Source organism: Mirounga leonina, unplaced genomic scaffold, assembly GCF_011800145.1.
Source record: "Mirounga leonina isolate KUSES-001 unplaced genomic scaffold, KU_Mleo_1.0 Mir_173, whole genome shotgun sequence".
Taxonomy (NCBI): Eukaryota; Metazoa; Chordata; class Mammalia; order Carnivora; family Phocidae; genus Mirounga; species Mirounga leonina.
This window is the reverse complement of record NW_023270447.1, coordinates 46,842,708-46,869,478: the sequence shown is the minus strand read 5'-3', so window position 1 is coordinate 46,869,478 and position 26,771 is coordinate 46,842,708. Positions and strand designations below refer to the sequence as shown.

General features: G+C 42.6%; 1 protein-coding gene across 17 annotated transcripts in view; it reads left to right on the top strand.

The window, feature by feature from the left end:
• Positions 1–26,771, top strand: part of FGGY (FGGY carbohydrate kinase domain containing) — a 393,096-nt gene that overhangs the window by 3,695 nt on the left and 362,630 nt on the right. For 11 of the 17 annotated variants that reach the window (XM_035018429.1, XM_035018436.1, XM_035018433.1 and 8 more), the window contains one exon: positions 15,683–15,897. In XM_035018429.1, the coding sequence (XP_034874320.1) occupies positions 15,697–15,897 (201 nt within the window). In that variant the 5' untranslated portion in view covers positions 15,683–15,696. Of the gene's footprint in view, positions 1–15,682; positions 15,898–21,089; positions 22,098–26,771 lie in introns of those variants that run through there. The other 6 variants (XM_035018448.1, XM_035018440.1, XM_035018439.1 and 3 more) reach the window with 5 other exon arrangements.

Genomic DNA, 26,771 nt, shown 5'->3' with positions numbered 1-26,771 from the left:
AATATTTAGGATTGTTAGGTTATCTTGGTGAATCATCCCCTTTATTATTTCTTAATTTCTGATAATATTCTTCGCTCTGAAATCTACTTAGTCATTATACCTGGTACTATTCTTGCTCTGAAATCTACTTAGTATGATAATGATTTAGTTTCTTTTGAATGCTGTTTAATGGCATACCTTTTTTGTCTTTTTACTTTTTTTTTTTTTTTTAAAGATTTTATTTATGTATTTGACAGAGAGAGACACAGCGAGAGAGGGAACACAAGCAGGGGGAGTGGGAGAGGGAGAAGCAGGCTCCCCGCAGAGCAGGGAGCCCGATGCGGGACTCGATCCCAGGACCCTGGGATCATGACCTGAGCTGAAGGCAGTCGCTTAACCAACTGAGCCACCCAGGCGCCCTTGTCTTTTTACTTTTAACCTATGTGTTTCTTATGTTTAAAGTGGGTTTCATGTGGGCATCATATACTTAGACTGGGTATCTAACTAAGGCATGATAATCTCTGTTTTAATTGGGGGTATTTAGACTATATTTAATATATTTAATATAATTATTCATATGGTTTGTTTTAAGTACACCATCTAGCTTTTTTTTTTTGTGCTTGCTTCGGCAGCACATATACCATCTAGCTTTTTTTTTTTTTTTAAAGATTTTATTTATTTATTTGAGACAGAGAGAATGAGAGAGAGAGAGCACATGAGAGGGGGGAGGGTCAGAGGGAGAAGCAGGCTCCCTGCCGAGCAGGGAGCCCGATGCGGGACTCCATCCCGGGACTCCAGGATCATGACCCGAGCCGAAGGCAGTCGCCTAACCGACTGAGCCACCCAGGCGCCCCTTTTTTTTCTTTTCTATTTGTTCCATCTGTTCTTTGTTCTTTTTATTCTCTTTTTTCTGCCTTTCTTTGGATTAGTTTTTTCATAATTTCATTTTTTCCTCCTTTATTGGCTTATTAGGCATAACTGTTTCTTTTGGTATTATTTTAATGGTTGCTTTAGGGTTTATGGTATACATCTTTAATTTATTAGAGTCAACTTTCAAGTGGGATTATACCACTTAACATATAATATAGGAACCCTATAACAGTATGTTTATAATTCTTGCCTCCTAGCCTTTGTGCTACTGTTGTTTTATGTTGTACGTTTTACTTATACATAAGTTTAAGTAAAGTTTAAGTGGTTATTATTTTAGTTTTAAGAAGTCAGTTATCTTTTTAAGACATTCAAGTAATTTTTAATTTATGTACCCACATAGTTACCCTTGTGCTCCTCATTCCATTTTATAGATCCAGATTTCCATGTGCTGTCATTTTCCCCTCCACTTCTTGTGGTGCAGTTCTGCTGGCAATGCATTTTTTTCATCTTTTCTTTGTCTGAATTAGTTTTTATTAAAGCTTCAGTTTTGAAAGTTTTTTTTCACAAGGTACAGAATTTTAGGTACGAAGTTTTTTCTTTCAGTATTTCAAAAATCTTACTCTACTGTCTCATAGTTTACATTATTATTTCTGATGGGAAGTCTGTTGTCCTTCCCATATTTTTCTTTCTTTTGTGCATATTGTCACCTCCTCTCCCCCTAAGTTACTTTTAAGATTTTCTTTATCATTGGTTTTGAGCAGTTTGAATCTGATGTTTCTTGGGTTAGTTTTCTTCATATTTCTTGTGCTTGGGGTTCATTGATATTCTTGAATCTGTGGGTTTATAGTTTTCATCAAATTTGGAAGATTTGTGCCCATTATATTTTCAAATATTGCTCCTGACCCCTTCTTTGTTCTTTCTTTCAGGGATTCTCATTTCACATATATTATGCTACTTGAAGTTTTTCCACAGCTCACTCATGCTGTTTATTTTTTAAAAATCTTTTTTCTCTCTTTGTTAGTGGATAGTGTCTGTTACTGTTTTTTAAAGGTCACTAAGCCTTTCTTCTGTATTGTCCAATCCTATACAGTTTTTTCATTGCAGACAATCTTAGTTGTCATTTTTAGCATTTCAGCCTGAGTCTTTTTTATCTTCCATGTCTGGACTTTCAAGTTCAGTCTCTTCTCTAGCTTTCTGAACATATGAAATACAGGTATCATAGCTGTTTTAATATCTGTCTACTAATTCTATCAAATGTGTCAATTCTAGGTCAGTGCCCATTGATTTTTCTCATTTTGGATAGTCTTTTCCTGCATCTTTGTGTGCCTGGTAAATTTTGATTGAATAGCAGACATTGTGTATTTTATCTTGTTGGTGCTAGATATTTTTGTAATTTTATAAATACACTTGAACTTTGTTCTGGGGCATGTGTGAGGTATTAGGAAACCATTGGATTCTCTTGAGTCTTGCTTTCAGCTTTGTTAGGTGGGACCAGGGCTCATTCTTCTTCACTGCTGAGGTAAAACCCTTCTGTGTACTGTACCCAGTGCCCTATCAATGACAAGGTTTTCCACTCAGGCTGGTGTGAACAGGCACTATTCATGGCGCTGTGTGAAGTCCCCTGATTGTTTACTGTGGGAGCTTCTGGCTCAGATGGTTTCCTCACATGCATACAGTGGTTGGTACTTTACTGAATACTTGAGGAGGGGAATTCTACCTCTGTGCAACTCTCTCCTTTCTTGTACTATGCCCCAAGAAATCTAACCTCCTGTTTTCCGCAAACTCTTGACTCTGTCTCCTCCACTCAGGGAGACTGCAGGGCTTGGCCTGATTTCTGCTATCTGTGCCCTGGTGCCACGCATTAAGCTTGAGCCAATTCAGGACACTTCTTTTTTCCCCCCACCTTGCTGGGATCGCTGTACTTCGTTGCTTAATGTCCAGTGTCATGAGAACCCTTGTTTCCTATATTTTGTTTGTTTGTTTTTTTAAGTTGTTTTTGGTGGGAGGGTAAATATGGTTCCTGTATTCCATCTTGGCTAGTAGTAGAGGTATTCAACTGGAATTTCTGAAGAAAATTTAAAGAAGGGACTATTTGAGGGTGTGAGGAAGGGATTTTGAAGTATCCAGGCATCAGCAATAATGGGACCACTTACTTCCCGAGGCCTGAAAGGGCACAGTGCAGGAGGTAGATCAAAAGGAAACAAGACACCCTCCAATTAGGATAATTTTCAGTAACAACTATTTAGAGAGATGAGGAGAGATGAGGGCCACCTGAATCATCCCTAGGGGTAATAACAATAGGATTGTTCTATCCTTCTATTTAAAGGGGCAAGGTGAGGAATGGTTACCAGAACCCCAAAGAAGTAACTATGTGCAGAAAGCCGCCTTGAGAGGATTCATTACCTTAGTTCAAGAGAGGCAGGTAGTTCATTTCATCTCTCAACAAAGGGAGTCCTGACCTTTCTCTCCTTCCTCCTTGAAGCTAGTGCTCTCCATTGGCCAAACCCAACTAGAGGGCAGAGGATTGGAGTGCCTGGAGATCCATACTATAGTCCCAGGACACAGGGTAGGCAGAAAAGGATTTGAGTATATAGTGTAGGAGTAGGGGGAAGCTGAGAATAACTGCAAGGAGTCATGATAACCTCTCGATGCTTGGCTAAGTAGCACGGTGGTTGGTGGTGCCACTCACTGAGAGGAGAGAAGGAATAGTATGTCTGGGAGAAGTAGGTTTGACATGTGAGGGAGAAATGATGAGATTTCCTTCCCAAACTAGGCATACTTTTCCCAGGAGACTCCTATAACACCCCCCTCCCCCATCATCTTAAATTATTGAGGAGGCCCTTATCAACATGCAGGAAGCAGAGTTCAAACAGCAGGTACATATACAGTGATGTATGTGTGGGGTGGGTTTAGGGAGAATAGGGAAATGAGGTAGAAATCATTCAGGCTCAATGTATTACCAGTCCCTTGGCCATCTGGCTTTGGGCCTCTGGTTGCAGACCAGCCTGACAGCTGAGTAGCTTGCATTCTGCTCAACTGGCCAGGGGATGGAGAGTTTAAAAAAGGACTCAGTTAGGAGTGGATTGTGGGGGATGAAGGCTGAGAGGAAGACGCTCTATAAAATTAAGAGTGATTTCAACAGACCAATCTCGGTGTAGTTCACCAAATTCTGGGATTGTAGAGTTTCTGCCCAACTCTGATGTTCGAATGAGGCTACTGTTAGAATGTTTAGAGGTATTGTGTGGCTTGGAGGACGGGGCATAGGATTGAAGTCCCTCTCTGGTTTTTACTGGCTCTGTGACGGCAGTCAAGTAACCCAAGTGCACAGAACCTTAGTTACCCTATTGCTAACTGTGGACCCCTCTAGGGTTGTTGGGAGGATTAGCAAGCCAGTGTCCTAAGTCACTGGTACCAGGCCTGGAACAGAGTAAGCACTCCTAAGAAATTTATTGATCCAAGATGAGGCTTGGCTCAAAATACATTCAGGAAACATTTGGATTCATGTGAAGATACATACTGATAAAACACAGGTCACACTAATTTTAGGGACCTAGGAAGAGAAGACTAGGGTACTTGATGAGGGCTCCCTCAGAACCCTCCATCGTAGACAGTTTGTGAAGATATCCGAGCAACTCCTCCCTTTTCTCCTTAACAAATTACTCTGATATTAGTGTCAGAGATTGGATATTGGGCTGAATGGGCCACTGATTTGTCCCAGTATATGTTGCATCCGGGGGGTTCTCCAGGCAGGTAAAGACCTCTTAGTCCACTTACTTCAGCTCCCCACAATGTCAGATGGAAACATGAGTGTCTGAAGATCATTTTTGTGAAATGTATCAAGTGTGCCTCATCCCTTTTATTTTAGAAAAAGCCAGGGCATGGGAGAGCGGTTATAGGAACCGAAAATCTATAGCATGGAGGAAAGAAGACCAATAGGTCACAAGAATCATCTCAAAGCATTTGAAGGGCTAGCTCACCTAAAAGGGATTAGGTGGTTTGGATGAGCCTGTGGGACGAGGCGTGGAGGGTGGGAGCCATGCAAAGCAGAGCTCCACTCAGTGTTAGGAAGATCTTTCTTCTTATTAAAGTAATAGCTGCTCATTGTGAAAACGCTAGCAGGGGAGCGAGGAATTTAGAGATTGCCCTCCACGTTTCCACGACCTTTCTTTTGGGAAGCAGGAGTTCGTGTGTTCTTCCTGCATCTCGTCTGTTAGGTCTATATAGGATGCATTGGCTGTTCAGCTGTAGCATGGGTCAGGATTGCCTGAGGGCTTCTGTGGCCCTGGCCTTGGAGCTGCACTCCCAGAGTCTTGGAATCAGTAAGATCTGGGCTGGAGCCCGATAATTTGTATTTCTAATGCCTTCCTTGGCCATGCTGATGTTGTTCTGCTGGAGACCACAGTTTGAGAACCACCGAAAGTCTTCTTTAAAAAAAAAAAAAAAACAGCACAAATGGGGTCATACTGGCATTTTGAAGAACTTGCTGTTGTATTTAATAACATATCATTAGCGTTTTTCTTTAGCTCCTTCTCTTTGGTTTTAATAGCTCCTTGTGTATACGTTTTAGCAAGTCCCCTGTTAATAAACAGTTAATTTGTTTCCAGAGTTTTTATAAGTGTGCTCTTGCCTTGACAAAAACATGTTGTAGTGTACATTTTCTATATCTCTTTTGCCAATCCATAAATTCTTAGAAGTTAAACTGTTGGGTGAAAGGGTCGATTTTTAAAAATGGACAGATTGTTCTAGACAAGGCTGAGCCCATTATTCTATCACTAAAAGTGTATGAAACTGCCTATTTCCCCCCATTCTTGCCAAAACTGGGTAGAGTTTTGCCTGGAAAACCGCCCGGGTGCAATATATACTGGGACAAATCAGGGGCCTATTCAGCCCAATATCCAATCTCTGACACTAATATCAGAATTTCAATTTTTGCCGACTTGTTACATATAAAATTATATTGTTTTATATTGCATTTCCTCCATTATTTGTGAGGCTAAAGGTTCATATGTATTCATTGTATTTCTTTTTCTGTGAACTGCAAGTTTGTATTCTTTGCATTACAGGAAGAGGGAACAGTATGAACAAAGGTGCCAAACCTTCATTTGAGGGACTGCTAACAGTTCCTAGGGTTTGAGTATAGGGGGTTGAGATTGGGGGGAAAGGGAGTAGAGGGGTGAGGTTAGGGACGAAGGCAGGAGCCAGAGTTTTGAGGTCCTTGGGCTTATTTTGGGCAGAAGCAGCATTGCTGTAGTCAGCAATTTGAGCTTGTCCTGTAGCTCTTGGTAATTTCGACAGGGCCTGTTTGTGAAAGGCACCGTCCAGTTCCCCAAGTGTAAAGTTTAATCTTCAAATAACTCGTTCTTTATGCCTTTCACCTTGGACCTTAAATCCACTTGGTCATGCTTCATAAATAGGTAAACACAAGAAGAGGCCAAAGACCTTAGCCAGCTTCTGGCTGAGCCTGGTCTCTGAGGAAGGAGTTTTGGGAGATTGTGTGGGGAAGGGATTTTGATGTTCTAGCTAAAACTGTCCTGAGCCTTTCCTGAGTTTGCTGACATCTGACAGCAGTCACTGAGGTTGGTGGGTTCTTCTGTTGTTTTAATTTGAGTGATTTTCCTCAGAAAAGCCATGGATTCCGGCCAATATGCTAATGATAACGGCCTTGCTTTGAAGGTCTGGTTAGTTCTGTAGAAAATCATTTCATAGTTAATTATGTCAGCAAATCAACAGCAGCCTCTTGGAGAAGAAAGTGACAGAGGGAGAGAAACTACACATGTATTTAAATTATTCAGAACTCAGAGGTCAGGAATTCATGTTCCAAAAAGAAGAGTCCATGTCATAATAAATCCCTAAGTGTGTGTACAGTTTTCCCTGTTACGGGCTTAGCTTGGTAATTGGCATATGGGGGTTAAAATATTATAACTTTGCATTTAGAAGCAGGACACCAGCCCTCACTGTCTTTCTTCCTTTTTTTGCTATTTTTCTGCTTCCAGGGTCCTGGCATGGGAGGGTGAGACCACTGGATTTATACTCTGGCTTTTAGTGAACTCAGTGTGAATTGGATTTGTAGAAGATAAACTGACTCCGACGAGACCCCTTGTCTGAGGTGTCTCTCTATCTTCCTTCTCCCCTCCATATACGTGCCTCATCAAGGAGGGAGATTGTCCTGGGGGAGGAGCGGGGAGCCTCACACAGAAGAGAGGCTTGCTAATAGTGCTTCTGGAACTCTCCAGGGGCAGAGTCCTTAGAGACTTTTTTTTTTTTTTTAAGATTTTATTTATTTGACAGAGACAGCGAGAGAGGGAACACAAGCAGGGGGAGTGGGAGAGGGAGAAGCAGACTCCCCGCTAAGCAGGGAGCCCGATGCGGGGCTCGATCCCAGGACCCTGGGATCACGACCTGAGCCGAAGGCAGTTGCTTAATGACTGAGCCACACAGGCGACCCGAGACTTTTTATTTTAAAAGGTATTTGACTATTTTATACATTAAACATCTTCCCCTCCCCCACAACCCAGTACTTCCCCTGTTACTATCTTAAGCTACACTGTGCCTATCAGCAGGTCCAAGGAAGTAGCAGGCAGAACATCCTCCATTAATATCTAATGTTTCTTCCAGTAGCATGTATAGTGACATAAAGTAGTCTTAATGAATCAGAGCAGGGAGAAGCCATTTCTAATGATTGAGTGTCCAAGAAGGTTTTGTAGGATAAACACACTTGGAAAGGCATTCTGAGTTTGCCCAGGAGAAAGGCCACTTGTTTCATATGGAAAGCCAAGTCACTTCAGGGACAGTAGCAGCAAGAGCCCTGCTCTGGCTTAGACAGACCTGGATTAAATATAGCCTCCTTCCTCTCCTGGCTCTGTGACCATTAACTGGAGATTGATCTCACAGATCTCCCATCTGTAAATGGGAGAAACGGCATGTGCGTCAATGGGTGTTATAAATGGGGCATCCCTTCTCCCTTTCTCTGCAAAGAGAATAGCTAGGTAGGGCATTATAAGGCATTATAAGCTTGGGAGGCATTATAACAAATAAGGAGTTGCTTTATGGGATCACAAGGATTGAAAAGAAGAGGGATCCAGCAGTGTCGTACAGAGGGGCATGTGGGAGATGCAAAGTTTCATCTGCTCTTAAGGCACTGTTTGTTGTTGGAGTTTGGGGATGTCTTCTCATGAGTCAGGTTTTCCACCCATGATTTCTTGAGGACCTGTGCTGTGCATTTGTCCTCAACATGGTTGGATTTTGTATTTGTGTCAGCTGTTGTGCCTTGCCTTTGCGGCTGGTGGAGGGTGGTGGTTTTGGCTAACAGCCAGAACTGGCTTCGTTCTGATTCTATGGCTGCCACATTGTGAGGCAGGCATGAGGGTTTGGTGAGTTCTGACTTCTCTGCCTTTTGGAATCCAACTTTGCATTAACAGAACAGCCAGCCTTTCTACTGTTAATACTATACGCCTCCTTGAATCACCTCGTGCTTATATTTGAAAATGGCCTGATAGACAAGATCCTCAGCATCCTGAAAAATATACGGAGTTTCTGATCTAGTGGTTGGAACAGTGATGAGAACAGTCAACTGGTACTTCCTTTTCCAGCCACCATCTCTGCATTCTGTGGAGAAGGGCGGTGTTGGAAGAGGACGCTTGGCCGAGAGTGTGGCTGGGATTCTGGTGGCAGCACCAAGCCACTTTATTGCCATATGTAGCTCGCTAGGTGCATTCGGTTTAGCTTAAAGTACGAAAACTAGGAATAACTTGAGTTGTCACCACTTGATTTGCAAAAATCAGATTCTGACATTAAACTGTCAACCCTAAAATCAGAGCTCCTATATTTTTTAGCTTCCTATTCCTACTGTCCCGGCACAGAGAAAGCACTTAACATTTGCTTAGTTTCCTGGAATTTGCGATGTTAGATACAGGAGAACATCCAGGTCTAGACTACGTATGTTGCAGGTGTCCAGAGGCGATTTGGTGTTGGAAGGGACATAATGCCCTAATAATTGCTGCTGTTTATGGAGCGTGTACCGTACATCAGGTGTTATGCTAATCAATTATATAATTTCAGTTTATCAAAAAACACTTAGGACATTGGAGCTGTAGAAGATAGCTTTTCACGTTAAGAGGAAAAGTTAACTGTGAGCGACCTGTACTGTGTATTCTTGGTAAAACCAATAGACAACCAGTTATTATTGCCAGATTAGCTCTTTACTTCCCATCCCAAGCTTTCTTGCCATCTTACATACAGCGTGTGTGATTTGTTTAAAGTGCTATTTAGTTCTTTCTGTTAGAAGACTGGAGAGGACAGGCGTACTGATTGCTTATCTTTTTCTTCCAACCTTACCAACTGTCTGCTTGCAATATGACTAACTAAATAAATTGTGTGGGACTCTTGTACCTGAGCTCCCAGCAAAGTCCAAAGATCAAAGTCGAAAGAAGATACTGAGTTCCCTCTCCAGTCCCTGGGACACTGTTTCTGCGCACACTGTCACCTAATTGGTCCTGAAGGAGTGGCTTTTTAAGAAATAGGACTGAAGGTAAGCTCACCCACTCTAGAGGATTGTAGTCTTAGGAAACAGTATTATTGCTATTAAGTTATGTAGGGGAAAAGAATGAAGGAAAAATACAAGAACAACCCCCAAATGGTGGGTTTTCAGCACAGTATTTGTAGCATTGACCCCCTTCTTAGAATTACTGAAATAGTTTTGCAAAGAACAGCCTCCCAAGTCCATGCCCCTCTTCCTTTTTCATGCTGCATTTGAGCAACTTACATGTTTGGTGAAGAATCAGCCGTGAAGTCTGTGGTTTCCTGTGGTACATTACTAATAATATTTATACAAGCTATTACTTAATGAACCGTATAAATATTTATCATAGGAATAGTATTTTGATTCATGAATAGGGGCTAAAAATGAGTCCCGTCTGATGTGGGAAACAAAGGCAGAAGAAAAAATATTTCCTTACTAACCTACAGCCCATTGACAAGTACTTGAAACAGGCAGAGTGACCTTCCTCTAGGGACTCAACTGCCTTGATGTTAATACTTTGCTAAGGGCAAAAGGCAATCTGAACCCAGCCCCTAGGATCCTGTAAGTCTACTTTAACATAAAAAAATTCCTTTGGAAACTTCCTTTATCTCTACCTCTCAAGATACATGTTGGCAATCATCCTCCAAGCATGTGACCCACCAATATACATCTGAAGGGTCTCATGACTGAGGTTTACTAAACAATAATAAATGACCTTTCCAAACAACAGCAAGCCCCTTCTGGATCTTGGAAACCTTGTTTCCAAAATACCTGGGAGGCTTGCGTTATCCCTAACCCCCTCCCAACTTGAAAGTATATAATGGGCCACTCCTCATGACCCCGGTGCGGCTTTCTGCCCACGGGTCCCATCCCATGGTGCTTTGATAAAATGATCTTTTTGCACCAAAGACCTCTCAAGAATTCTTTCTTGGCCATAGGCCTCGAACCCTAACGTCTTTCCTACATCACGGTCCATGCTGGGGGCTTGGATGGGAGGCTGTTTCTGCCCTTTGAAGGATCTTGCAGACTGAGAAGTTAGGTGGCCCAGGACTCGTGTCCAGCACAGCTTGAATTTTTCTCTATTATTTTCTTTCTCGTGGTCCCCACAGTCCATGTCCTCGTTTCTGTCTGCCTGTCACCATCCCCCTAGCCCTAACAGTAATTTCTCTTTTTAGAGTATTCATCTTTGCCTAAAAAGAATGAGATAGAACCAAAGTTCTGACCCTCACCATTCACAAATTGGGCTTTGCAGCCTTTCCAACTTAGCCTCGAATCCCAGCTTCTCAGGTTCTGCGCTGTGTGACCTTAAACAGCTTTATTGCTGAGAACCTCAGTCTCCTTAACTGGAAAATGGGCTCATACTGCCTACCTCACAGGATTGTTGCAAGGAGTAGATGCAATCACAAAATCATGTGCGTGATTTGCAGAGCAGAGCTTAATTGCTAGTCTTTGCTACATTTGTTGTTGATAATTGTTACCGAAGAAGTTAACAAAGAATTCTGTTTTCAGTTTTAGGTTGGTGTTGTGGAGGGAGCCCTACACTTGCCATAGAGGCTGGGGTTCAAGGCTCGGTGTTGCCCTTTACTGTGTGTGCCTGGGGCGAATTTCCCCATCCCCCTGAAGTATAAGATGGTGATAGGTTTACAAACTTGGTTGAGTTTCATTTGGAAGAGATTAAGACATGTGTGCAAGTGCCAGACACACAGACGGATCCTACTCCTTATTACTATTTTTTTTCTTAGATTAGAAAATGGAATGTTTTCCATTTTGCAGTTATTTTATTTGTTGAGGAGAAGGGAACTGGATACAGTTTGAAGCCCAGGACACAGCAGAGTACTTGTGACCGAGGAACAAAGGGCACCGAGGGGAAGACAAGGGATCTGAGTTACAGAAAATTCTGTGGCAGGGTTTTTAAAACTCTCAGGGTCAAGTTTCAGGGAAGCCGCCCAAGGGCTTGAACTTACTTCCCTGCTTTCACGGTCCAGGTGTGGAAACAATCACAAAGAGATCACTGAAAACCATAGTAATGGGAAACATGGTGAACCTGAAATATTTAATTAGGATCTATTTCTTAGAAAAACATGAACTGGGAGGTGTGCGTGACCAGTGCTGGGAGGTATGGTGCCCTGGTCCCCATGGGTTTGACTGTCCCTGACTGATGCCTTGGTTAACGTGGTCTAGAAATGGGTGGTTTGTCAGAGAGAGGCAGCCTGGCATTGGTGAAGGGTCAGGCTCCTGAGGTGGGCGGCTTGAGTTGGGAGGTAGCCAATCTTAGACAAAGGAGGCATGGTCCTTGGCAGATAGGCATTTAATAAATGGAGGAGAATCAGGCAGTAGAGCGCCCTGAGAATGGTTGGGGACTTTGGGGCCAGAGGGAATGGGATGGCTGTCAACTCTATTCCTTACTAGTTATATGACCTACAGGAGCAAGCTACTTTACCTGTCTGGGACTCAATTTTCCTCATCAGTAAAATGGGGATGATATTTTTCTGAATTATCTTCAGGAGTTGAGGTCAGGATTAAAAGTGATATGGCAATAGAAGCAAGCTGTTGAACAGAGCATTGGAGACACAGTAAACATAGTACCTTTTATTATTCCCTAAGGATAGGTTTTAAAGGGATGCACAGAGTCACAAAGACTTGAGTTCCTGCTCTGTGCCAGGCACCGGGTTGGCACGGGGCTAGCTGTGATCCCAGCAACAATGGAGTTAATAGTAAAGCTCTACTCCTCATATGAGGTAGGGGCTTTCCTGAAGGGTGGCGTCTTTCCTGTTTAGTGAAGACGTGGATCCAAAACTGGGGTAAGCCCTGGGTCAGCTGCAGAGTAGAAATCTGCCTTTAGATTTTACTGGAAATAAATCGGACGTCTGGGTGGTGGGTGATAAGGTGTTGCGCTCCCTGCCAAGGAAGATAGAGTCAGAAGTGAGGAACCCAGGGGTGCCTGGGTGGCTCAGTTGGTTAAGCGACTGCCTTCGGCTCAGGTCATGATCCTGGAGTCCCTGGATCGAGTCCTGCATCGGGCTCCCTGCTCAGCAGGGAGTCTGCCTCTCTCTCTGACCCTCCCCACTCTCATGCTCTCTATCTCATTCTCTCTCTCAAATAAATAAATAAAATCTTAAAAAAAAAAAAAAAAAGTGAGGAACCTAGGCTTGAGGAGCTGGGCCAGCTCCCTAGGGGAATCTGTCTTGTCACTGGGGCTAAGCAGGAGTGGGAGAGGCCTGGGTGATGGCTGGTCAGTTTGAGTAAGCCAGAACGTTTGTAGAGACTCTTCACTTCCTACTTACTTCCTTGTTTCTCTTAGAATAGTCCTGGAGAGTTCTAGCCAAGGGCAGAGGATTGTTGGCATGCTAGGATCAGTGTTAGGAGCAGCACCTCTGGGCCTTCACGCTGGAGACAATGAGATGCTAGAAGAGGGAATACCAGTGAAGAAGATGTGAGTGTGGGAGGCTGAGCAGCTGCTTGGTCAGTCTTCCTCCTATTTGCACGTAAAGAATGTTGAGGAAGCTCTGAGCCAGTGCACTGTCCTATTGGGTCCTTTAAGGTATCCTCAGCTCTTAGCAGGGTGCCTGGTGCCTGGCACAGTCTGCGTTTCTTTGAATGTCAATCATGGATTTGCGAGATGCATTGTTATTTCATATACCACTAAGAATAAGAAAGACAATGTTACCAATTAATTGTAAGATGCCATTGATTGTGGGATTCACTGATTTCAGAGGCAAAATGTGAAAAAAATGAGTGTCCTAGAATTAATAAAATGTGGTTGTAGGCATCCAATAAATATTTGTTAATTGGATGAATGAAGCATACAGAGATTAGAATCAAAGCAAAACACTAGTACCCATAAGTACAAAATTAGGAATTCAAACTATTAAAGCATGAACCTTTTCATCCTTGTTTTCTATTGATTTCACCAAGCTAGTTGTTCATTCAGTACACATTTATTGAAAATTGATTCTATCTCAGACACTGATAGGAGCTAGGGATACAGAAATCACTAAGTTCCTTTGTTTTTCAGGTTCAGGCCAGTAAGAGAGTCAGACCTGGAACCAAAAATAAATCACATTTCAGAATGGTTAGGATTTAAAAGAAAGTAGGGGGTTGCCTGGGTGGCTCAGTTGGTTAAGCGACTGCCTTTGGCTCAGGTCATGATCCTGGAGTCCCGGGATTGAGTCCTACATCAGGCTCCCTGCTCGGCAGGGAGTCTGCTTCTCCCTCTGACTGTCCCCCCTCTCAAGCTCCGTCTCTGTCATTCTCTCATTCTCTCTCTCAAATAAATAAATAAAAATCTTTAAAAAAATAAAAGTAAAAGAAAGTAGGGATGCGGTACTCTCCTGGCACCAAGGGACGGAGAAAGACAAGGAAGTCTTTCCTGGAAGGGAGATGGTTGAATTGGAACTGAAAATATAAGTCCATGGGCACCAGGCACACAAGAGAGGAAGGGGTTAGGAAGGGAAGGGCCAGTACAAAGCAGTGGGGCAGATGCACGTGAGAACCTGTGAGGAGTCTCAGGACGTCTGGAATTTCGTGTAAGAACGGGCAGGATTGTGTTTGACAACGAGGATGACCGCAAACAGAGGGAAGCTCCTGGTGGGCCTGGGATGCCATGCCCGGGGCATCAGGCTGTATTGTAGCCATCCTGAGTCTCGAGAAAGGACCCAGCAGGGGGATGGCTCTGGGGAGGCCGGGAGGGCGGGGCTGGACCCATCCTTGTTTCACACGGAGCAGCTCTACTTTGACTTGTTTTATTTAAATTTTCTGTGAGTCATGGCTTGAAGAAAACGAAGCAATGCGTAGTTTGACAACTGGTGCTGTGGGTCCTGTGTAGCTCCTGAAACCTTGGAAGCGAGGGAGGCAGGATGATTGTATAAAGTGCAGAGGCTGGAGCCCAGCTGAAGGTAGCACACGTGCTCACCGTGGCCTCCCTGCTTCCCTCTCCACCTGCCTGGGAGCCTGCAAGCCAAAGGGAGCAAACCCCGTTGGGGAATCATTGTGAATAAGTCAGAAGCAATCACTTTTAATGAAGCTGTTTTTGACTGGGATAAATATCCAGGAAGCAGTAACTGAACATCTGTGGGCTGGCTTCATTTTAGAATCCCCAAGTGTGACTTTGCCAAGGAAACATTACCTTTTTTGCAGTGGAAGGGCTCAGACCGCTTTCTCGGTGGAAATGAGACTCGGGGTGCTAAGACTGCCCCGAGCTCACCTGGGGAGTTGTAGCCTGTTCACCGGTGTGCTTGTCTTGGGGGCTTGTTCTTACTCAGTGAAAGGCTGATCTGGGAAATGAAAGCCTCTGTGAGATTTCTGTGTCATGTGGGCTAATCTGACCAGAGGGACTTAGAGCGGCAGTGAAAGCCAAGGAATTCCTGAGTGTTGTCTGGTCCGATTTCCTTGTAACTCACAAGGGGTCTGTAAAGAAAACAGATTGTCTAACGAATTCCTGATCCTGTCTCCCACGAGGCTCCTTCCCCATTCCCAGTCACTTCATGACTCGGCTGCAGTATATTTTCCTCTTCTCCAAAACGACCCCGAAAGCTGTTAAGAACGAACTGGAAGGGCCTGGGATTGGCAGTGCACGGAGGGGAGACCGTGGGTCCAGGCTGCTCGTGAGTGATGCCGCCACGTCTCTTCACTTCTTCGAGACCTGTTTCCCCGTCAGTACAATGTGCATCGTGTACACTTAACTCTTCTTATGTACGTGGACCTAGCTGTAAGAGAAAAGTCGTGTATCTCTTGGAGTCTCCCCCTGATTACCTGTAAAGTAGAGATTTAAGTATACTCTCCTTCTAGAGTCCCAGTGAAGAATTGAGGGGGTGCATGTACTTTTCACCATGTTTGGCATGTAATAGGTACTTAGTAGATCTTTTGGAATGAACGGTTGACAGGGTAGGTAAGGTAGATGAGTACTTTGTAGTACTGTGGCCACTGTCCTCCTGATTCATACTCAATGAGAATAAATACGTGTCTGTTACCTCTAGATTGGCTGGATTCCACAGCCCCATATTTACCTGAATAGCACTTTTCACCCAGTATCACGACTTGGCTTCAATTATTATGCAACTCGCAACTGCTGAACATCTGACTTCCTTCTAAGAATGGAAACTCCATGTCTGAGGCCTTCCCTGTCTTGTTTACCCACCACCTAGCTCAGTGTGCCCATTAGCATACTGTTAGCACTCAGCCTTTCTGTTGGGTAGAATAAGTAAATGGCCACCAGTTGGTCAGCTGCACCCCTTTTATTTCCACTTGAAGGTGTTTTGTGCCTGATTTTGCAGACCCACTTGGTCTTCATGTGGTTTTTGTCCTTGGTTACTGCAGGTGGAGGGACCACAATGCCTGGCAGAGATCAGGAACCAGGGAGCTACTACGTGGGTGTGGACGTTGGAACAGGCAGTGTGCGTGCGGCTCTGGTGGACCAGAGGGGCATCCTTTTGGCTTTCGCAGACCAGCCGATCAACCAGTGGGAGCCTCAGTTCAACCACCACGAGCAGTCCTCCGAGGACATCTGGGCCGCATGCTGTGTTGTCACAAAGGTATGGCCACAACTGTGGCATTCTATCCTTGTGTGTGCTCCCCGGCCCCCAGCTGCTGAGCATGTCTATTGTGCACTCCTGATACCAGGGGCAATGTTGGGATGCTTTAGCTATAGGCCTTGCCTTTTGGGAGCTCACAGTCCAGTGACAGAGACCAGTAGACGGCTAAACTATGACTCGGTAGGTGCTGGGGGCTCAGTGGCTGTGGCTGGAGCTGAGGAGAGAGTAACTTGGAGGGGCTCAGGTGCACAGGACCCAGGATGTGGAACATGAAGAGGTTCTGGTCCCATGTGACCGAATGTGGAAGAGGTCACTGATAATCATAGCTAACACCTGTGCATTCTTGCATGCCCAGTGCTATGTAGACTGTGTTAGCATGCATTGTGTATGGGAATCCTCGCAAGGACCCTAGGAAGGTAGTCCTGTTACAACCCCTATTGTATTGAGGAGGAAACAGGTGCAGAAAGGTTAGGTGACTTACCCAAGTTCATGCAGTTAGTAAGCAGCAGAGGCGGGAGTGACTCCCAACACTGCACCCAGAGTCGCTGGACTGTCCTGCCTTCCAGGTGGACAAGTGGGAGGAGCCTCATTTTGTTCAGAGGCAACAGCATGTGCCAACGCATGAGGGGCGAGTGCCCATTAGCATACTGTTAGCACTCAGCCTTTCTGTTGGGTAGAATAAGTAAATGGCCACCAGTTGGTCAGCTGCCCCCCTTTTATTTCCACTTGAAGGTGTTTTATGCCTGATTTTGCAGACCCACTTGGTCTTCATGTGGGTTTTGGCTAGGTGGTGGGTAAACAAGACAGGCGGCATGTTTGGAGAAAGCAGGGACATTGAGTTGTGCCAGACAGATGTTGATGTGGAGTGGCCTTGGATTGCAGTCCACCCGCTGGCTCAGGGAAGGAGGAGATGCTCATTTGTCTCATTTGACTGTTTGGTTTTAGAACCTGGTGATCCAGAGGGACAGAGATACTTTGGTCTTTTTTTCCTTTAGGAGGGAAAAATAAAGTCCTGGTTTCTCTTTTCTCTCTGTTCCTAGTTTTGTTCCTTAAATATTCATGAAGGGCTTGGTAATTTGCAGATGGACAATTCACCATTCTGTGTGTATTGATCAGTCTGTTTAAACTTTAATGAGCTCTGGGCTACTGTCAGTACCCCCAGGGAAGAAGGCAGAGAGAGGAGGTGGACGTGGGCAGCGCCGGAGCTTTCGATAGGAATAAAAGTGGGGGCACATCTCTTCTGCCTGTTTAATTTTCCTCCTCCCTCCCCACTCTCGGCCCCTGCCTTGGTGAGAATCTTCTACTCTTTGCCCTTGGGTCTCCTTTGTTCTTTGAACATATAGCCTTTCTTGCCATTAAGGAAATTGTCAAGAAGAAAATACAATCCCCTGATGAAAAGCTACTTTAAAAAAGGTCTGCTCTAAGTACAGCTTGGTTTAATGGTAGATTTTTAATCATCTCCTGGTGGCGGCCAGCTCGTCATCCGTGTGAGCCCCATGAGCCCCATGAGTGTCATGGGCATTTGTCCTAAGCGAGGCTGTCTCATTGAGGCTGTTGGGGTAAAGCTGCTGGGTCTTAGGTTGTCCCCTCACATGGAGTATGGCCGTGTGGCCATGGGCCAGCAGGCATAGCATAGGCCTGACACATCTATTCGCAGCTCATTGCTCGTGTGAGGTTTAGAGCAGGAAGGAAGGTGCCTTTCCCCGACCGTCTGGTCCTGCAAAAAGTGTGTGCCCCCTGAGCAGGGGTCATGTTTTGTTTATCTGTAGTTCCCTAGATTTCCTTGCCTCTGATATGCCCAATTCATGTTTGTTGAGTACATGAATGGATGAAATGTCTGTTATTTTCATTATCTGGAATGTACTCTTACCTTCTTCACCTGCCCAACTCCTGCGCAGGTCCTTCTAATTTTCAGCATTACTTGCTCCTGGGAGCCTTCTTTGATGACCTCTGACCCCTCCCTGCCCTTGCCAACTTGAGAGGAAAGAGAGGGTGAGAAAGCCCTCTCTGCCGCCCCAGAGCCCACTGTCTTCACCTGTCCTCGCCACATAGCACTTGATCTGGTCATTATTGGATTGGATTGTAATTGGTGACTTGCGTGGTTTCCTCAAAACCACGAGCTGAACTCTTGAAGAGAATCACCCCGTACTCCCAGCATCTAACACGTTGCCTGGCATAGTGTTGATTAATGTTACTTAGAACTAAAAATGAACAAATAAAATTCTGGCATCCCTCATCTTGCTTAAGTGTCACATAACTGTGTGAGATAGACTGCCGTTCTTTCTGTTTGACACATGAGAATATTGAGGCTCTGAAACTAACAGGTATTAGAGACAGGACAAGACCCCTAGCAAGATGGCTCCGAATCCTATTTTCCATTCCACTACTCCCACTGCCCCTAAAATTGGAGGGTCTTTAGTGGGTTGGTACTCACACATCTAAAAAGTGCTATGGGAACACCTAAGTCTTGGAGGTAGACACTGTCCCTGATTTTAAGGACTTCTATCTCTTTTTGGACCCACAATCTTAATCATCCCAAGAAGATGAAAACATTGCAAGTTCGTGTCTAGCGAATACCAGCTTCCATTAGGAAAAAGGAAGAAGATAAGCCAGAGGTGTCATTCAGCCAACAGGCATTTGTCGCGTATCATCTAGTTCTCACACAATTTTCTGAGCACTTACTATGTGCTATGGTTTTTGCTAAACCCTGGAGTGTGTACAGAAGAGGTATATAACAAATTCTCTGCCCCTAAGGATGAAATAGTTAAGTTGCATGGAAAAACCCAGCACCTATGAGGCCAACGAAGTAGTGTTTTGTTCTAAGTTGTACTAGCTGTATGAGTAATGGTCGGAGGAAGGAGGAGCAGAGAGGGAGTAACCCATGTGGGATTGAACAATAATGTTAACCTCTTACAGTCGTAGAACCTGTGTGGTTTACAAAGCACGTTCATAGCCATTTGATTGTCATACAAGGTAGGTAGGCCAGGGTGGTGGTTCCCATTTTACAGTTGAAAAGAAAAATGGAGACCCAGAGAGTTAAATGACTTTCCCTAAGTCACCCAGGAGGTCGGCGATAAGCCTGAACTCAGGTCAGATCTTTGCCTTCTTTCCATGTCTAGCACCACATACCTTTGTTGCTTGTCTGGATTCATGCAAGAACCTAACTGATGTCACGTATGCACTTCCCCTTTCCAATCCCTTCTCCTTTTTGCAGGTACAATGATTTTTTTTTTAAAAGATTTTTTTAATTTATTCATTTGAGACAGAGAGATACAGAGAGAGAGGGAGCATGAGCAGGGGGAGTTGCAGGGGGAGAGGGAGAAGCAGGCTGTCCGTGGAGCAGGGAGCCAGATGTGGGACTCAATCCCAGGACCCTGGGATCATGACCAGAGCCGAAGGCAGAGGCTTAACCATCTGAGCCACCCAGGTGCCCAGATTTTTTTTCTTTTTAATGTAACCTGATCCTGTCACTCTTATGCTCACTATCCATCCATAGCATCATACTACTATTTGGATAGAACTCAGGATCCTTAATGTGGTCTTCAGGCCCTGCCTGGTTTGGGTTCCACCTACTTTCCTGGCTTATCTCATGATGCTTGTCTCAGCTGCCTGTGTTCCAGCCACACTCTCCTTCTGTCCTGTCCCCAAGCATGCAGTGAATGCTCCTTCTAGTCTCAGGATCTTTACACACATTATTTCTCCTTCCTATAGACTCTTCCCGCCTTCTGTCAATGTATCTAACTCCTCTTCATCCTTGGATTTACACCATCTAATACACTAGTCACTAGGCATATGTGGCTATTTAAATTTAAGTAATTAAAATAAAAAACAGTTTAAAGTTTGGTTCCTTGGATGCACTGGCCACATTTCAGATGCTTGGGAGGCATGCACGGCTGGTGGCTACTGTATGGGGCAGCACAGATACAGAACATTTCCATCACTGCAGGAAGTTCCACTGGAGAGTGCTGCACTGAATCTTAGCTCAAAAGTCCAATCCTTCAAGGAGGAAGCCTTTTCTCACCCAATATCACCTCCAAACTAAGTTCTATTTTACTTACTTACCATAGAACTTCACATGGTTTGTGAATCATCCATTTTTTGATGAATAATAAAATAATAGTCATTTTATAATCAAATAATAAAAATAAATAATCTTTGATTTTTTGAGTTGATCTCTATCTTCTCCTAGATTTGATGTTTCAGGGGGGTAGGAACTACAGTTTGTTCACCCATATCCTAACATCTAGTAGACTCAGGAAGTGTCAGAAGAATGAATGAGTAAAGAAATTGAGATCTCTATACTCCCAATCAATGGAGAAGGCTTGAGGAAGGGTGTATGGCTAACCGGGACTCTGGAGAACTCTAAGAGACGACATTCAGAGCTGGAGCAATGGCATGGACAGAAGTGCTGACATGGGGATGTGAAGGAGCCAGCCAGGGTTGGGGCAGATGGGTTCCAACTGGAGGAAGAGGGGAGACTGCATTGCATGAGGGGGCAAACCTGGGACAGCTGGTTCTGAGGCCCATAGGGTATCTTCTAGAATCATCCTGAGTTTCAGATTGACTAGCAGCTGATTCAGGATGGCTTGCAAGGAACAGAAACTAAATTCAAGGATGCCAGTTAGGAGGCAGTTTCTTCTAATGAAGTTCTGGAGGCTGAGATTCCTTTGAACTTTCAGCCCTGGGAGGCTAGGACTACGTCTGTCTTATTCAGCATGTGTACTCCTTGCTGGCACATACAGGTGCTTAATAATTTCTTTTTTCTTTTTTAAGATTTATTTATTTATTAGAGAGAGAGAGAGTGAGCACACAGCAGGGGGAGGGGCAGCAGGAGAGGGAGAGAATCTTAAGCAGACTCCCCGCTTAGCACATGGAGCCCAAATGTGGGGCTCGATCTCACGACCCTGAGATCATGACCTGAGCCAAAATCAAGAGTTGGACACAACCTACTGAGCCACCTGGGCACCTCAGTGATTTCTCTTTAATCATGAATGGCTGGGTGAGAACGTTGGCAGAGGAATAAATAAGAGTGACAAGACTGACTTTGGAAGCAAGATCTAATAGGACTTGGAGAAAGTGGAGAGGAAGGAGGTGAAGGTAGTTTTAGAATTTCCCTTCTTAGGAGAATGTTGGTGTCCTTGACATAAATGGAAATGTTTGGTATCCATTTCCGTTTATCTTCAAGGGACACCACCATACCTAAGCTAAGATGCTGTGTAATCCTGGTCCAGGGTTGGATTTATGTGTTGTGCTAGTCACTAGAGTAAATTTTGTTAAATAGAGTGTCTCCAGGGGCCTTGCAGGTAACATACTCCCCATACAAGCTGTATTAGCCTGTTTGCTGTTCCCACCTCGGGGTCTTTGCCCTTGGCTGTTCTCCTGCCTGCAAGAATTTCCCACCAGATTTCCCTAAGGTCAGCTCCTCAGGTCCTTTATGTGTTAACTCAAATCTCATCTTCTCAGCAACTACCTCCCTCTTTTTTGGCACTCCTCATCCTCTTATCATTTCCTAGTACACTGTATGTTTTATTTGTATTAGGTATTGTATATTCCTAATTAAATGTAGTCTCCAAAAGAGCAAGGATTTTTTTTTTTTTAATATTCTCTTCTTTGTTTCCCAAATACCCAGAAGAGTGCTCAGCCTGACCCCAGAAGAGATTTATTATATTTGCTGACTGATTGAACATGTGAGTAATTGAATCGTGTAGGCAACCGGGAGTGATGAGCCTGAGGGAACCAGGGATTTCATAACCCCACACACCCTCAAGGCTGACAAAGGCATTCAAGTCAAGATTGAAAAGAATACAGTACCATCCACAAAACTCAATTGCAAGTTGGACTCTGCGAGGCCCTAGGCTTTGACCCTTGCTCCAGAGAGAGCTAAAGAAAAAGCCAGGTATGCCTCTGACCCTCCAGTTCTCAGTTTGGAGGGTTTCAAAGGAATACTGTCCCCCGACCCAATATGGCAGAGTCCTCTGATTTAAAGCACATGCAGGATTGAACTGGTTCCCACCATCAGAACAAAGCGACGCACAATCCCTTCCCCAAATATTTGTTTGCTGCCCCATAGCTACGAGTTGACAGATGTTAGACATGGACCAGGTTACCAAATGAAGTTGCAGAAATCTCCGGAAATTCTTCAGAAGAGCAATGCGCTTTCTCTCTAGCTGTGGAAGTTCCCTCGATGCCAAGTCATTGGGGTGAGTTTACTGGACTGCTTTCTTCTTCCATTAATAAGAGCATTAAAAGGAATCCTCCAGTCAGAAGTCAAGTCCCAGGTACCTTCTGGGTAGTGTGGCCTTGACAGCCATCTTTCTGGGATGGTTTAGATGGGGACGGGGTTGGGGAGTAGGGTGGTCCTACTCCTGGATCAGCATGATCATAAGACATTATCATGTAAGGCTGGGGTTGTGGCTACCTAACCGAATCAGATTTAAATGCATGTCACAATTATTCTTCTAGTTCTTTGTGATCGATTTCTATTGTAGAGATGGAGAGGTTGAGCCTTTGTGAGTGAAAGGGCATGAGTAGAATATAGAACTTTGTAAGTCTTCAGAGGGGTTCATAAAATAGATTGAAGAGAATATTTTCTTTGCACCTACTGGGAGTTTACTCCCACCATAATTCTTGAGAAGGTTTGAGTTTATTCGGTCTTCTTGATCACTATTCCCTTTGCCTCTCATTTGTCCGTGTGCTTATGTGACACAGAGCGCGCTATGCTTTGTGCATAAGAAAGATTTCATGAATGTAAGTGTAGATTGGTCAGTGTCGTAAAGGTGTGCAGGGCATTCACCTCATGCTGTGGGGCAAAGATATTGCCAGCAGTCACAGATGGGTTACTAGCAGATGTTCCCCCCACCCCTGGAATCCTAAATTACAAGTCTGGAATTCTAAAACAGGGAAAAAGAAGAATTGTGTATTTTAAATGGGGATGGACACTTTTGAGTTGACTTGTGGGGGATTAAAGGGTTATTAACATTTTTTGTTTTTTAGAGAGAGCATGCATGCGCTTTTGCATGCACAAGTGGGAGTGCGGGGCAGAGGGAGAGAATCGTAAGCAGGCTCCACTTTCAGCATGGAATAATAGAAATCTATTATTTTACAACTTTAAAAATTATATAACAATGTAAAAAGTCTCCTGTTTCCTCCAACTGCAATTTCTGCTCTCAGAGGTAATCACTACTGTTAACAATTTGTTGTATACAAATTCATCCCTAGCTTATGATTTTTCAACTTTATGATGGTGCAAAAGTGATAGGCATTCCATGGAAACCGTACTTCGAATTTTGGGTTTCGATTTTTTCCTGGGCTAGTGATATGTGATATGATGCTCTGTCTTAATTAGCTGGGCAGTGGTAATGAGCCGCAGCTCCCAGTGAGACCTGTAATCCTGACGGTAAAGAACCAACACACTCACACCATTCTGTAACCATTTAGATGTTCAGTTTTTCACTTCCAGTACAGTATTCAGCAAACTACATGAGATATCCAACACTTTAGTATAAAATAGGCTTTGTGGTAGATGACTGTGCCCAAGTGAAGCTAATGTAGGTAGGTGTTTTGAGCGCATTTAAGGTATGCTAGGCAAAGCTATGATGTTTGATTGGTTAGGTATATTCAGTGCATTTTCGACTTAACGCTATTTTCAACTTACGATGGGTTTATCTGATGTAAGCACATCCTAAGTGGAGGAAGATCTCTATATTTTTTTAACCTTACTAACATGTCATGGATGTCTTTCCATTTCATCTTTAGCTGAACCTCTTTAAAAATATTTAACAGTTTGAGGTATAATTTACATACTATAAAATCCGTCCATTTAAATATATAATTCAGTGATAGTATTGAATTTACACATTTGTACAATTATCACTATAATCATATTTTAGGATACTTCTGCTACTTGAAAAAAGTTCCTTTGTGGCTGTTTGTGGTCACTCCCCAGCCCCAGTCATAGATAACTGTTTATCTGCTTTCTGTCTTTATAGTTACTCTTTTTTAGAAATTTAATATAAATGGAATCCTACAACATGCATTCTTTTGTGTCTGACTTCTTTCATTTAGCATAATGTTTTTAAGGTTTATTCATGTTGTTGTACTTAACAGTTGGTGCCTTTTTCTTGCTGAGTACTATTCCATTGTATGGGTATACCACACTGATTAACCATTTGATTAAACTCTGGCGGACATTTGATTTGTTTCCAGTTTGGGGGTATTATGAATAATGCTGCTATGAATATTTACATATAAATGTTTATGTTGACATATGTTTTTATTTTTCTTGGGTAAATGCTTAAGTAAAATTGCTTGGTTGTATGATAAGTTATACTTAAAAACTGCCAACCTGTTTTCCCCAAGTGGCTGTATTTTCCATTCCTGCCAGCAGTGTATGAGGTTTCCACTTTCTCCCGAATTTTCTAATGCTTAGTATTGTCAGTATTTTCCAATTGTGATTTAGTTTGCCTTTTCTTAATAACTAATGATGCTGAGTATATTTCCATGTACTTATTGAACATCTGTATGTCTTCTTGGGTGATGTGTATATTTAAATCTTTTGTCCATTTTGTAATTGGGTTGTTTTTCTTTTATTATTTCAGTTTTTAGAGTTCTTTATGTATTCTATACATAGGTCTATTATAAGATGTATGAATTGCAAATATTTTCTCCAATCTGTAGCTTATCTTTTCATTTTCTTATGGTTGCATTTGAAGAGCAAAATTGAAAAATCTTGATGAAGTCAAATATATCTGTTGTTTTTCTTTTATGAGTCTTGCTTTTAAAGAAATCTTTGTCTAACTCATGTCAGAAAAATTTTCACCTACAAGTTTTGTAGTTTTATTTTATTTTTTAATTTTTTTTAAAGATTTTATTTATTTATTTGACAGAGAGAGACACAGCGAGAGAGGGAACACAAGCAGGGGGCAGTGGGAGAGGGAGAAGCAGGCTCCCCACAGAGCAGGGAGCCCGATGTGGGGCTCGATCCCAGGACCCTGGGATCATGACCTGAGCTGAAGGCAGATGCTTAATGACTGAGCCACCCAGGCGCCCCTGTAGTTTTATATTTTACATTTGGAGATATGACACATTTTGAATTAATTTTAGTGTGTATGTGAGGTAAAAGTCTAGAAGTGTAAGTTTTTTTTTTTCTTGCATGTGAACATTTAGTTGTTCCAGCCCTATTATTGAACAGACTGTCCTTTTGCCATTGAATTGTCTTGGTACCTTTATAAAAAATTAATCAACCATAAATGTTTGGGTTTATCTCTTATATTTCTGTTCTTTTCCATTTAATCTATAAATTTATCCTATGCCAATCCCACACTAATTATATAATGATAGTTTTATATAAAGTTGAAATCAGGCAGCTTAAGTTCTCCAACTTTGTTCTTTCTTTTCAAAAATGCTTAGGCTCTTCTGCATTCTTAACATTGCTACATAAATGTTAAGAGCAGCTTGTCAATTCGTAAACAATAGCAAAAAAATCCCAAATATCCAAAAACCTGCTGAAATTTTTATAGGGGTTGTGTAGAATCTGTAGATTAATTTGAGGATATTGCCATTTTCACAATGTTGAATTTTCCATTTCATGAATATAGCATATTTCTCCAATTTGTAGCTTCTTTTGTAGGAATGTTTTATAATTATTAGGGCATTGGTTTTGAATTTCTTTTGATAAATTCATTCCTGAGGGTTTTTTTTTTATGCTATTCTGAATGGAATTATTTCCTTAATTTCAGTTTTGATTTGTTAGTTGCTTGTATATAGAAATACAGTTAATTTTAATACGCTAATCTTGTATCCTGTGATCCTACTAAACTTGCTTATTACTTCTAGTAGCCTTTTTTTTTTTTTTTGGTAGCTATTTTAGGATTTTCTGCATATGAGATCATGTTTTCAGCAAAAAAAGACACTTGATCTTCTTTCTTTCCAGTCTGTGTGCTTTAAATTTCTTTTCTTGCCTAATTGCATTGGCTGGAAACACTAGCTGCAGGTTGAATAGAAGTGGTGAAAGAGACATTTTTCTTTGTTTATAATAGGAGGGAATATTCATTTTATCATGAAGTGTAATGTTAGCTGTAGGTTTTTATAGATGCTCTTTATCAGGTGTGGAATTTCCCTTGTCTCTGGGTTTATTTGTTTTGTTTTTCTCTCTTTTTCTGCATCTGTTGAGAGGACCATTTGGTATTTGTGCTTTATTCTATTAATATGTATAATACATTAATTGATTTATGGATATAAAATCAACTTTGCATTCTTGGGATAACCCCACGTGGTCATAGTATATAATACATGTTTTGTAGTTAATATTGTATTAAGGATTTTTACACCTATTTTCATGGCAGATACTGGCCCATAGTGTTCTTTGCTTTTGCTGTCTTTGTTTAGCTTTGATATGAGAGTAGTGCTGGCCATGTAGAATTTGTTGGAAAATGTTCCCTCCTTCACTTTATCCTACACAAGTTTGTGAAGAAATGGAATTATTTCTTCCTTGAATGTTTAACAGAATTTGCCAGTGGAGCCATCTGGTCCTAGAGATTTTTGTTTTGTTTTATTTTGTATTTGTGGGAATGTTTTAAATACAATTTTGATTTTTCAAGAATAAATCCTTCTCAAAAATTAAATGTTTGATTTTTCAAGAATAAATAAATGTGGCTTTATTCACATTCCATAGCCCCCAAATGGTTGTTTTTGATTATTTTGTCCAGCTTGATACTTTTATTTTGCTAAAAGAATTTGCCACCTCCCTTCAGAGTACCACACTCAGAAGCTACTTCTCTACGTCTTTTTAATGGCTGTACAATATTCCATTTTGCAGATGTACCATAATCTAATAAAAAATAGTTTTGCCAAATTTTAAATATATTCTTAAATAG